Source organism: Abramis brama (assembly GCF_963993115.1).
Source record: "Abramis brama genome assembly, chromosome: 24".
In the NCBI taxonomy this organism is placed as follows: domain Eukaryota; kingdom Metazoa; phylum Chordata; class Actinopteri; order Cypriniformes; family Leuciscidae; genus Abramis; species Abramis brama.
Genome location: NC_139986.1, coordinates 29,711,970 through 29,725,960, shown reverse-complemented (window position 1 = coordinate 29,725,960; position 13,991 = coordinate 29,711,970). Strand labels below are relative to the sequence as shown.

Here is a 13,991-nt window from a genome sequence, read left to right as displayed (position 1 = left end):
ATTTACATTTTGATTAAATATTATGAAGCATTTTTTCTGCTCACTGAATGATTTCTAATAAAGATCAGGAACATGTCCACAAGTGAAAAGCAAATGTTTCATATTGACAGATTCATAATGATGAATAATTGTGTGTTCTGCACGGAGAAACAGTCCAGCGCTTCTGTTCGAGACACTCCAGTGAGTTTGTGGAGTCTGACGGATGACTGGAGGCTCATGGGACTGAATGAGCTCTTTGTGTTTGACTGAAAGTGGGACGCTTCATTAGGACACCTGTGAGCCGAGAGACTCGCCATTAACAGCGGAAACAGAGCTGAACACATGAGGAGAAATAAAAGTATAGAAAAAAAAATACAAAACAAAGAAAATAAATAACTTAATAAAATGATAAAAATACAAAAACAAAATAAGACAAAAAAAAAATGAAAAATAAATATTTTAATAAAATGTTAAAAAAATAAATTAATTTAAAAACAGAAAAATGGAAAAATAAAAATACAAAATTAATAAAATGATAAAAAGACAGCAAAAAGGAAAGTAAAAACAAAAAAAATGAAAAGGAACAAATATTAAAAAATAATCGAATGAAAAGACCGGATTAACGAGATGATGTTTTATTGAAACTACAGTGATTTCTCAGGCTGGCGTTCGTCGTCTACATCACACACACACACACACACCAGCTGCACGTCTCTCTCGCTGGACGATATTTAATGATCATTTACAGGGGATATTCTGTTCTTGAAGACAAACTAATGATTTCAACTTAAAGACCTTGAGTTCGACACGTCATAGTTAGTCATAATATGTGCGGAATATGAATAATAACCTGACAATCGCAGATCCGTCTATTCTCTATCAAAATCATCACGCTGGTCTAAATGAATGCGGCTACACATGAATCTGACAAGAATAAAAATAATATATATATACAAACTCTTTTGCGTGAAGCCTAAAACGCAGGACACAATCAGACGTCAGTAACAGATGTTGAGAAGTTAGTAACGGACAGGAAGTCGAGAATTAGACGTCAGTAACGGACAGGAAGTCAGTAACAGACAGGAAGTCGAGAATTAGACATCAGTTACGGACAGGAAGTCAGTAACAGACAGGAAGTCGAGAATTAGACGTCAGTAACGGACAGGAAGTCAGTGATGGACAGGAAGTCGAGAATTAGACGTCAGTAACGGACAGGAAGTCAGTGATGGACAGGAAGTCGAGAATTAGACGTCAGTAACGGACAGGAAGTCAGTAACGGACAGGAAGTCAGTGATGGACAGGAAGTCGAGAATTAGACATCAGTAACGGACAGGAAGTCAGTAACAGACAGGAAGTCGAGAATTAGACGTCAGTAACGGACAGGAAGTCAGTGATGGACAGGAAGTCGAGAATTAGACGTCAGTAATGGACAGGAAATCAGTAACGGACAGGAAGTTGAGAATTAGACGTCAGTAGCGGACAGGAAGTCAGTGACGGACAGGAAGTTGAGAAGTCCGTTGAGGAAGTTGAGACAGGAAGTTGAGAAGTAAGTAACGGACAGGAAGTCAGTAAAGGCAGTTGATGCACTTGGCTGCTTTGCTGCCGTAGTCGACACACTCGGGGCCGATACACTCGCAGCAGGCGTTGTGGAACCAGCGGTACTTGGAGCCGCCCATGGACTCGCAGTATTGCTTACACTGGCGGATGGACACACAGTCGTCGAAGTACACCACCGTACACATCTTATCTAGAGAGAGAGAGAGAGAGAGAGAGAGAGAGAGATCAGGAAACCACACCGATACGATACACACACATGGACAACATCACATCAGTGTGTGTGGAAGCACATCTGACACAGAACAAAAAAATCATGCTCTGATAAATCAGAATTTTGACATGCAAAGTAAAACATATGACAAAAAAAATCTAAATTATGACATGCAAAGTAAAAACAGAGAAATTTTTAATTTATGACATGCCAAATAACAATTTACACAAAAATTAAATTGACATGCAAAGTAAAAAATGGACATAAGTCAAAAAAGTTGAAATCATTACATTAAAAAAAAAAAAAAATCTACATTATGACCAAAAAAAATCTACATTATGACATTAAAAGTCGAAATTGACATACTGCCACAATTATGACCTAAAAAGTCAAGATTATAACAAAGTTGAAATGTGAAGTCATAATTAGGAATTATTTAAATGTTTTATTTATGACATGCAAAGCCAAAAATATGACATGCAATGTTGAAATTATGACAAAACATTTAAATTATGACATGCAAAGTTGAAATTGACATACCAAGTCATAAAATCTAAATTATAATGTCAACTTTTTGATTGAGTTATGAAAACTAATTTTTTTTTTTAAATGTATCACTGCTTTAAAGACACACAGTTCACACTGAAAGTAACTTGCAACACATTCATCATTTTAAATGACTAATTTCTCATTAATAAATAGTACACTACTGATGAAAGGTTTAGAATAACTACGATTTCTTTACAATGTTTTTAGCATACGAGTATGATTTCTGGAGGATCATGTGACACTGAAGACTGGAGTAATGATGCTGAACATTCAGCTTTAATCACGTAAATAAATTACACTTTACTGTATATTCACATAGAAAACATCTATTTTACATTCAAATAATATTTCACTTTTTTTCCCGTATTTCTGACCACATGAACTCAGCCCTGAAGAGCCTCTTTCAGAAACATGACTGTGTCTCAGTTACTCCAGACTCGAGTGTGTGTCTGATGTATAACCTCCAGCGGGACGTAAATGAGCGTTGGCGTAGTCGGCGAGTGATCTGGTGTGTTTCCGTCCGAACACCTGCTCGCCGCTGGACGTCTCATTACCGTCTCAGCTCGGGGTCACGGGGTCACCTCAGGAATCCACATCCCAGTGGATGAAGCTCAAGCTAACGACGTTCCTGCTCAGTGAAGCGCTAGGGCACGTTCAAGCTCAAACCGGTGCGCAGCGTTTTGCTACAGTTTCCGGGTTGAACGACATGTTTCCTGGTAACGGTGTGTAACGGGTTTGAGATGCTGTGTGTTATCTCTTGTTTGGTGGGTGTGTCAAAAATGCCAATCCAGTCAGCAGCAACATGAATAAGGGCTTTCGCACCGGACAGCTCTAGGATCTCGGCTCTAGGATGGTTCTCTGAGAACTAATGGTTCCTCTAGGAAGGTTTTCCTGGTTGCGTTCGCACCGCCAGGAGGAACTCTGAAGTGACGTGAGACACGCTTGTTGTTGGGACTTTTATTTTGACGGCGCTGAGAACGACTGAGCTCACATTCTCCTGTTCATTAGTTTACGATCTGTCTGACAGTCCTGTCTAATACCATATTAGATATAACTGTTACACACTGAAGGTAGACCGTGATGAAGAGTTATTAGCGAGACAGTGATGAAGAGTTATTAGCGAGACAGTGATGAAGAGTTATCAGCGAGACCGTGATGAAGAGTTATCAGCGAGACAGTGATGAAGAGTTATCAGCGAGACAGTGATGAAGAGTTATCAGCGAGACAGTGATGAAGAGTTATCAGCGAGACAGTGATGAAGAGTTATCAGCGAGACAGTGATGAAGAGTTATTAGCGAACCGTGATGAAGAGTTATCAGCGAGACCGTGATGAAGAGTTATCAGCGAACCGTGATGAAGAGTTATCAGCGAGACAGTGATGAAGAGTTATCAGCGAGACCGTGATGAAGAGTTATCAGCGAGACCGTGATGAAGAGTTATTAGCGAACCGTGATGAAGAGTTATCAGCGAGACAGTGATGAAGAGTTATTAGCGAACCGTGATGAAGAGTTATCAGCGAGACCGTGATGAAGAGTTATCAGCGAACCGTGATGAAGAGTTATCAGCGAGACCGTGATGAAGAGTTATCAGTGAGACCGTGATGAAGAGTTATCAGCGAGACAGTGATGAAGAGTTATTAGCGAACCGTGATGAAGAGTTATCAGCGAGACCGTGATGAAGAGTTATCAGCGAGACCGTGATGAAGAGTTATCAGCGAGACAGTGATGAAGAGTTATCAGCGAGACAGTGATGAAGAGTTATCATCGAGACAGTGATGAGTTATTAGCGAACCGTGATGAAGAGTTATCAGCGAGACCGTGATGAAGAGTTATCAGCGAGACCGTGATGAAGAGTTATCAGCGAGACAGTGATGAAGAGTTATTAGCGAACCGTGATGAAGAGTTATCAGCGAGACCGTGATGAAGTTATTAGCGAACCGTGATGAAGAGTTATCAGCGAGACAGTGATGAAGAGTTATTAGCGAACCGTGATGAAGAGTTATTAGCGAGACAGTGATGAAGAGTTATTAGCGAACCGTGGTGAAGAGTTATCAGCGAGACAGTGATGAAGAGTTATCAGCGAACCGTGATGAAGAGTTATCAGCGAGACAGTGATGAAGAGTTATCAGCGAGACCGTGATGAAGAGTTCAGCGAGACAGTGATGAAGAGTTATCAGCGAACCATGATGAAGAGTTATCAGCGAGACAGTGATGAAGAGTTATCAGCGAACCATGATGAAGAGTTATCAGCGAGACAGTGATGAAGAGTTATTAGCGAACCGTGATGAAGAGTTATTAGCGAACCGTGATGAAGAGTTATTAGCGAACCGTGATGAAGAGTTATCAGCGAGACCGTGATGAAGAGTTATCAGCGAGACCGTGATGAAGAGTTATCAGCGAGACCGTGATGAAGAGTTATCAGCGAGACCGTGATGAAGAGTTATCAGCGAGACCGTGATGAAGAGTTATCAGCGAGACCGTGATGAAGAGTTATTAGCGAACCGTGATGAAGAGTTATCAGCGAGACAGTGATGAAGAGTTATTAGCGAGACAGTGATGAAGAGTTATTAGCGAACCGTGGTGAAGAGTTATCAGCGAGACAGTGGTGAAGAGTTATCAGCGAACCGTGATGAAGAGTTATCAGCGAGACAGTGATGAAGAGTTATCAGCGAGACCGTGATGAAGAGTTATCAGCGAGACCGTGATGAAGAGTTATCAGCGAGACAGTGATGAAGAGTTATCAGCGAGACAGTGATGAGTTATTAGCGAACCGTGATGAAGAGTTATCAGCGAGACAGTGATGAAGAGTTATCAGCGAGACAGTGATGAAGAGTTATCAGCGAGACCGTGATGAAGTTATTAGCGAACCGTGATGAAGAGTTATCAGCGAGACCGTGATGAAGAGTTATCAGCGAGACCGTGATGAAGAGTTATCAGCGAGACAGTGATGAAGAGTTATCATCGAGACAGTGATGAGTTATTAGCGAACCGTGATGAAGAGTTATCAGCGAGACAGTGATGAAGAGTTATCAGCGAGACAGTGATGAAGAGTTATCAGCGAGACCGTGATGAAGTTATTAGCGAACCGTGATGAAGAGTTATCAGCGAGACAGTGATGAAGAGTTATTAGCGAACCGTGATGAAGAGTTATTAGCGAACCGTGATGAAGAGTTATTAGCGAACCGTGATGAAGAGTTATCAGCGAGACCGTGATGAAGAGTTATCAGCGAGACCGTGATGAAGAGTTATCAGCGAGACCGTGATGAAGAGTTATCAGCGAGACAGTGATGAAGAGTTATTAGCGAACCGTGATGAAGAGTTATCAGCGAGACAGTGATGAAGAGTTATTAGCGAGACAGTGATGAAGAGTTATTAGCGAACCGTGGTGAAGAGTTATCAGCGAGACAGTGATGAAGAGTTATCAGCGAACCGTGATGAAGAGTTATCAGCGAGACAGTGATGAAGAGTTATCAGCGAGACCGTGATGAAGAGTTATCAGCGAGACAGTGATGAAGAGTTATCAGCGAGACAGTGATGAAGAGTTATCATCGAGACAGTGATGAAGTTATTAGCGAACCGTGATGAAGAGTTATCAGCGAGACAGTGATGAAGAGTTATTAGCGAACCGTGATGAAGAGTTATTAGCGAACCGTGATGAAGAGTTATTAGCGAACCGTGATGAAGAGTTATTAGCGAGACCGTGATGAAGAGTTATCAGCGAGACCGTGATGAAGAGTTATTAGCGAACCGTGATGAAGAGTTATCAGCGAGACCGTGATGAAGTTATTAGCGAACCGTGATGAAGAGTTATCAGCGAGACAGTGATGAAGAGTTATTAGCGAACCGTGATGAAGAGTTATTAGCGAACCGTGATGAAGAGTTATTAGCGAACCGTGATGAAGAGTTATCAGCGAGACAGTGATGAAGAGTTATTAGCGAACCGTGATGAAGAGTTATCAGCGAGACAGTGATGAAGAGTTATCAGCGAGACCGTGATGAAGAGTTATCAGCGAGACAGTGATGAAGAGTTATCAGCGAGACAGTGATGAAGAGTTATCAGCGAGACAGTGATGAAGAGTTATTAGCGAGACAGTGATGAAGAGTTATCAGCGAGACAGTGATGAAGAGTTATCATCGAGACAGTGATGAGTTATTAGCGAACCGTGATGAAGAGTTATCAGCGAGACCGTGATGAAGAGTTATCAGCGAGACCGTGATGAAGAGTTATCAGCGAGACAGTGATGAAGAGTTATCAGCGAGACAGTGATGAGTTATTAGCGAACCGTGATGAAGAGTTATCAGCGAGACCGTGATGAAGAGTTATCAGCGAGACCGTGATGAAGAGTTATCAGCGAGACAGTGATGAAGAGTTATTAGCGAACCGTGATGAAGAGTTATCAGCGAGACCGTGATGAAGAGTTATCAGCGAGACCGTGATGAAGAGTTATCAGCGAGACAGTGATGAAGAGTTATCAGCGAGACAGTGATGAAGAGTTATCAGCGAGACAGTGATGAAGAGTTATCATCGAGACAGTGATGAGTTATTAGCGAACCGTGATGAAGAGTTATCAGCGAGACCGTGATGAAGAGTTATCAGCGAGACCGTGATGAAGAGTTATCAGCGAGACCGTGATGAAGAGTTATCAGCGAGACAGTGATGAAGAGTTATTAGCGAACCGTGATGAAGAGTTATCAGCGAGACAGTGATGAAGAGTTATCATCGAGACAGTGATGAAGAGTTATTAGCGAACCGTGATGAAGAGTTATCAGCGAGACAGTGATGAAGAGTTATCAGCGAGACAGTGATGAAGCGTTATCAGCGAGACAGTGATGAGTTATTAGCGAACCGTGATGAAGAGTTATCAGCGAGACCGTGATGAAGAGTTATCAGCGAGACCGTGATGAAGAGTTATCAGCGAGACCGTGATGAAGAGTTATCAGCGAGACCGTGATGAAGAGTTATCAGCGAGACAGTGATGAAGAGTTATCAGCGAGACCGTGATGAAGAGTTATCAGCGAGACCGTGATGAAGATTTATCAGCGAGACAGTGATGAAGAGTTATTAGCGAACCGTGATGAAGAGTTATCAGCGAGACCGTGATGAAGAGTTATCAGCGAGACAGTGATGAAGAGTTATTAGCGAACCGTGATGAAGAGTTATCAGCGAGACAGTGATGAAGAGTTATTAGCGAACCGTGATGAAGAGTTATCAGCGAGACAGTGATGAAGAGTTATCATCGAGACAGTGATGAGTTATTAGCGAACCGTGATGAAGAGTTATCAGCGAGACCGTGATGAAGAGTTATCAGCGAGACCGTGATGAAGATTTATCAGCGAGACAGTGATGAAGAGTTATCATCGAGACAGTGATGAGTTATTAGCGAACCGTGATGAAGAGTTATCAGCGAGACCGTGATGAAGAGTTATCAGCGAGACAGTGATGAAGAGTTATGAGCGAACCGTGATGAAGAGTTATCAGCGAGACCGTGATGAAGAGTTATCAGCGAGACAGTGATGAAGAGTTATTAGCGAACCGTGATGAAGAGTTATTAGCGAACCGTGATGAAGAGTTATTAGCGAGACAGTGATGAAGAGTTATTAGCGAACCGTGATGAAGAGTTATCAGCGAGACAGTGATGAAGAGTTATTAGCGAACCGTGATGAAGAGTTATCAGCGAGACAGTGATGAAGAGTTATTAGCGAACCGTGATGAAGAGTTATCAGCGAGACAGTGATGAAGAGTTATCAGCGAGACAGTGATGAAGAGTTATCAGCGAGACCGTGATGAAGAGTTATCAGCGAACCGTGATGAAGAGTTATCAGCGAACCGTGATGAAGAGTTATCAGCGAACCGTGATGAAGAGTTATCAGCGAACCGTGATGAAGAGTTATCAGCGAACCGTGATGAAGAGTTATCAGCGAACCGTGATGAAGAGTTATCAGCGAGACAGTGATGAAGAGTTATCAGCGAACCGTGATGAAGAGTTATCAGCGAGACAGTGATGAAGAGTTATCAGCGAGACAGTGATGAAGAGTTATCAGCGAGACCGTGATGAAGAGTTATCAGCGAACCGTGATGAAGAGTTATCAGCGAACCGTGATGAAGAGTTATCAGCGAACCGTGATGAAGAGTTATCAGCGAACCGTGATGAAGAGTTATCAGCGAGACAGTGATGAAGAGTTATCAGCGAGACAGTGATGAAGAGTTATCAGCGAGACAGTGATGAAGAGTTATCAGCGAGACAGTGATGAAGAGTTATCAGCGAGACCGTGATGAAGAGTTATCAGCGAACCGTGATGAAGAGTTATCAGCGAGACAGTGATGAAGAGTTATCAGCGAGACAGTGATGAAGAGTTATCAGCGAGACAGTGATGAAGAGTTATTAGCGTATGTGTGTGTGTGATGTCCAGTGTTGCTGAGCAGAAATACATCATCATGATTCTCTTGATCTCCTCAAAGTTGTGTTGGATTTCCTCCTCAGTGTAAAGATTAAGAGCTTCATCTGTCTCTGTTTTACTTGTTCATAGAGTTAGTTTGTGCAGTAAATATATAGGCTATAATCTGTTTAAAATGGCGGGTGCTGACGTTTTGCATGCGTTCGGCCAATCAGCGAACACTAACAGTAGTGTCACAGATAGTTCCTATAGTGCTGGTTTAGACCGAGTAAATTAGCATAAGAAGTTTTGTGCCAGTGTAAACGCAGTGTGTGTGGTGTCGTAGCACTGGTTGCTAACCTGTGGTGTCGTAGCTGGCGTGGATGCTGTTCCCCGGCAGAGACACGTTCTGGTGCGAGTCCTCCAGTGTCTCTAGGAAGGACAGCAGGTTCTCGTGATACGACAGCTCTTCGGCCACGGGGAACGACACCACCATCATGTTGACGGGCGCTTCGCCCTCGGTTAGCGCGCGGAAGAGCGACGGGATCGGCCGGAACAGCTCCTCCACCGTGCTCTTGGCCGTCGCCGGCGTGTCGCTGTGGTTCTTGGGGTTACACATGCCTGAGGGACGAGAACACACACTTTACTGCCTCACACACACACACTCACGTAACACATCACGCACACAAACTATATATAAACCTTATTTAGACTGAAAAAAACACTCTAACGACTATTATGTCGTTAGAGTGTTATGGAAGCTTGTTTCTGCCACGGAATAAAAAAAAATTAAAGAGGTAATTGAGTTATATAACAATTCTTTTTTTTCTTGCAATGCACAAAAAAAAATCTCACAAAAGCGAGAGAGAAAAAATGTCAGAATTGCGATGAATTCGGAATAGCGAGAGCTAAAGTCAGAATTGTGATTTTTTTTCCTTTGCTATTTGCGAGATTTCTCACAATTCTGAATTTATAACTCAAAATTCAGACTTTTCTTGAAATCACAATAGCGGGACAAAAAGTTGGAATTGCGAGAGTCAGAATCGTGAGAAATAATGTGGGAATGGCGAGAAATAAAGTTTTAATGACGAGAAATAAAGTCGTAATGGCGAGAAATAAAGTCGTAATGGCGAGAAATAAAGTCGTACTGGCGAGAAATAAAGTCGTAATGACAAGAATAAAGTCGTAATGACGAGAAAAAGTAATGACGAGAAATAAAGTCGTAATGACGAGAAATAAAGTCGTAATGGCGAGAAATAAAGTCATAATGACGAGAAATAAAGTCGTAATGGTGAGAAATAAAGTCGTAATGACAAGAATAAAGTCGTAATGACGAGAAATAAAGTCGTAATGACGAGAAATAAAGTCGTAATGACGAGAAAAAGTCGTAATGACGAAGAATAAAGTCGTAATGACAAGAATAAAGTCGTAATGACGAGAAATAAAGTAATGACGAGAAATAAAGTCATAATGACGAGAAATAAAGTCGTAATGACGAGAAATAAAGTCGTAATGACAAGAATAAAGTCGTAATGACGAGAAATAAAGTAATGACGAGAAATAAAGTCATAATGACGAGAAATAAAGTCGTAATGGCGAGAAATAAAGTCGTAATGACGAGAAATAAAGTCGTAATGGTGAGAAATAAAGTCGTAATGACGAGAATAAAGTCGTAATGACGAGAAATAAAGTCGTAATGGCGAGAAATAAAGTCGTAATGGCGAGAAATAAAGTAATGACGAGAAATAAAGTCGTAATGGCGAGAAATAAAGTCGTAATGGCGAGAAATAAAGTCGTAATGGCGAGAAATAAAGTCGTAATGACGAGAAATAAAGTCGTAATGGCGAGAAATAAAGTCGTACTGGCGAGAAATAAAGTCGTAATGACAAGAATAAAGTCGTAATGACAAGAATAAAGTAATGATGAGAAATAAAGTCGTAATGGCAAGAAATAAAGTCGCAATGGCGAAAAATAAAGTCGTAATGACGAGAAATAAAGTCGTAATGGCGAGAAATAAAGTCGTAATGGCGAGAAATCGTAAATTAATGTTGGATATTGGATAATAATATCACAATTCTGACTTTTTTACCCTCACAATTGCGAGTTTAATATGATATTTCTCGCAATTCCGACTTTTTTCTCAGAGTTGTGAGATATAAACTCGAGTAATTAAGTCAGAATTGTGAGTTTAATTATCTTTTTATTTTTGTATTCCATGGAGGAAAAAAGCTTCCATAGACTGTAATAGGAAACAGGATGAAAAATGGGATTTCAAATTTGAGGTTTGTTTGTAATGAAGCATCATGTCAGCGATCACGGCTGTTTTAATGGCAAGAAACGGGTTAAAAGAAGCAAAATATCATAATATCGTTATAACAAAAAATACAATTGTTTATTTTCAATTAAAAAAATTCTAATTTAAAGCCTCACTTTATTAAAAATATAATCTGAATCAACAAAAAATGTAAATGTATTCATTTCATGCAGAAGAGTTGGACCTAAGTGAAACATGTAAGTGAACATGGTTAGATAGGTTTATTTGCACTTGATTATGATTTCTGCCGTCAGACAGACACGATGCAGCAGATATGAAGGTTGAGCTGCAGATATTATATTCTTCTGTAGTGTCATATATTAATAATAATATGATGTTCTTACCCACACAGTCACAGCACTCTTCCCAGAGAGTTCCCAAACACATCATACACTCCTTACAACACGAGCAGTTCCCATCGGACGGCCGGCACTGACACAACTCCTGCTCGACGACAACAATAACAACAACAACAACAACAACACGGTTAAACAACAACAACACGGTTAAACAACATCAAGCTGATCCAACAACACCGAACATCTCACTTCATTTAACACGCAAGTGAATTTTAATGTCTTTCTACACAACATAAAAACCATAACACTAAACATAAAAGCTTTAATAATAATAATAATAATAAAAGTAACAAAGTAAAAATATGTTTGGCTCCTACAAGAAGGTTCAGTGTTTCGCTGTTCAAATTACATTTACAAATTGCAAAATACATAAATACTGAATTCACACACAAGAATGAGAACAATAATCAGAAACATGAGCCTCAAAATAATCCTAAGCTTTTTTATTGCAAAGGAATTTGTTGGTGAAAAATATGAGGAAAAGAATCTAGTCAAAAAGCCAACATTTTTTAGATTTTATAACAGTTAGCATCTCCAAATACGTGCAAAGCAAAATGACAGTACAGGCTGCTTAATAAATATGACTGAATTAGCATAATGCACATGTAAATATATATTGCACATTAAAATTATAAAGATTATGAAGCTGAAAATGCATCTGAAAACTACCTTGCACATGATCATATCTAACACATGATTCACTGAACTTCAGCTTCTGTAGTGTTTATTTGTGAAAAAAACAGATTGTGAGACTCTTACCTGAATGAGACACTTGCTTACGTCACTGGCACACAGGGCTTTATTACAGGCCAAAGCAAGAGAAAAACTTGACAGAAGAAGAAGAAACACTGATGATGAAGAAGATGAAGGCTGCATTACGACCCGAGCCGAATCCACCGGACCTGAATGAGCACAGGAGTGAGAGACAGAGACAGACAGACGCAATAAACAAACAGTTCAAACATCAAAGACAAGCGCGCTTCCGACTGATCGTGACGCGCGCGCGAGCGGCGACATCAAAGACAAACGCGCTTCCGACTGATCGTGACGCGCGCGCGAGCGGCGACATCAAAGACGCGTTTGAAACTGTAACAGTGCGAATGTGTCGAGCACGTGTTACAGTAACGCGGGACTTCAGGCAAGTCTCACAACAACAACAACAACACACACAGACACACAAACACACAAACACAGAATAAACGTGTATGAATCTCTCACTGATTCACTTTGTGCTCGAGCGAAACGATCTAAAGCCTCGTTGAGAGTCTGAAGAAGTTTCTCACAAACACACAAAATCACAAACTCACCGCGAGACAATGAAGCAGTTCGTGTCTTCCAGGAGGTTTGAACACACACACACACACACGGATCCGCTGCAGAGGATTTAAGACATGATCAGAACAGACCCGAACTGAACTAGACTAGAGTACTTCTGCTGAGAGCATAGGCTGAGAGTCACACAGACACACAAAGACACGCAGGCGCCTTAAAGACACACACACACACACACACACACACACACCCCCTTCTGCTCGCTTATCTACAGAGGGTGTGGGGGGGTGTGTGTGTGTGTGTGTTATATGACCCCAAACAATCACTGTGAAGACGCAAGAGACAGTAGAAAAGTGTTTCTGAAATCATAATGATCAATTTGCACATTAAAGACAACAGAAATTAACAAAAAGAGTAATACATTATTATTAATAATAATACAGTACCAAAAGTTAGAAATGTTGGAATCATTGAGATTTGTGTGTGTGTGTGTGTGTGTGTGTATTTTTGAGAGTCTCTTCTGCTCACCAAAGCTGCATTTATTTGATAAAAAATACAGTAAAAAAAAAAAAAATTATATATATATATATATATATATATATATATATATATATATATATATATATTCCAATGTAAATCAGCTGTTTTCTGTGTGAATATACAGTAAAGTGTAATTTATTCCTGTGATTAAAGCTGAGTTTTCAGCATCATTACTCCAGTCTTCAGTGTCACATGATCCTTCACAAATCACTCTAATATGATGATTTGATGCTCAAGAAACATTTATGATTATTATCAGTGTTGAAAACAGTTGAGCTGCTTCATATTTTTGTGGAAAGTGTAATACACTACCATGCAACAATTTTAATCAGGGTAAGAACATTTCTTTAATACTTTAATTATGATATAAAAAGTCAAACTTATGAATGAAAAAAGTCATAATTATGGCATTAAAAAGTAGAAATTATGACTTAAAAGTCAAAATTATGACATGCTGAGCCAAAAGTATGAATGAATTATTACATTAAAACGTCAACATTAGTCGACATAATTATACGACATAAGTCGAAATACTGATAAAAAAGTAAAAATAATGACAAGCGGTCAAAATTATGACATAAAACTCAAAATTATTACAATAAAATTATGACTTGAAAACTACAAATTCTGACATAAAAATAAAATGATGACGAACATGATAATGACATTAAAAAGGCAAAATTCTGCCCCCCCCCCCCCCCCCCCCCCAAAAAAAATAATTCTGACATGGTCATAATTATGACAAAAGTTCAAAATTATAACATAAAATGTAATAATCAGGACAAACAAAGTTGAAATTATGACAAAAAGTTATATTTTAATCTCATAATTTCTAT

At 40.0% G+C, this 13,991-nt stretch overlaps 1 protein-coding gene across 1 annotated transcript; it reads right to left on the bottom strand.

Moving 5' to 3' along the window:
• Positions 1-598: 598 nt before the first annotated feature.
• Positions 599-12,853, bottom strand: twsg1b (twisted gastrulation BMP signaling modulator 1b). Its single transcript, XM_084103337.1, has 5 exons — positions 12,651-12,853; positions 12,103-12,245; positions 11,329-11,428; positions 9,031-9,291; positions 599-1,726 (listed from the first exon to the last, which is right to left on the bottom strand). Exons 2-5 carry the CDS (start codon positions 12,217-12,219, stop codon positions 1,545-1,547), a joined length of 660 nt encoding a protein of 219 aa, XP_083959463.1. The 5' UTR covers positions 12,220-12,245; positions 12,651-12,853; the 3' UTR covers positions 599-1,544.
• Between the last annotated feature and the right edge of the window lie 1,138 nt (positions 12,854-13,991).

What these genes read in the sequence shown, in the direction of transcription:
- twsg1b (XM_084103337.1), bottom strand. Translation starts at nt 12,219, where the DNA reads ATGCAGCCTTCATCTTCTTCATCATCAGTGTTTCTTCTTCTTCTGTCA. An exon ending in AGAGTGCTGTGACTGTGTGG is followed by an intron (nt 9,292 to 11,328) that starts GTAAGAACATCA and finishes CTCGTCCCTCAG; the next exon opens with GCATGTGTAACCCCAAGAAC. An exon ending in CGCCAGCTACGACACCACAG is followed by an intron (nt 1,727 to 9,030) that starts GTTAGCAACCAG and finishes CTCTCTCTCTAG; the next exon opens with ATAAGATGTGTACGGTGGTG.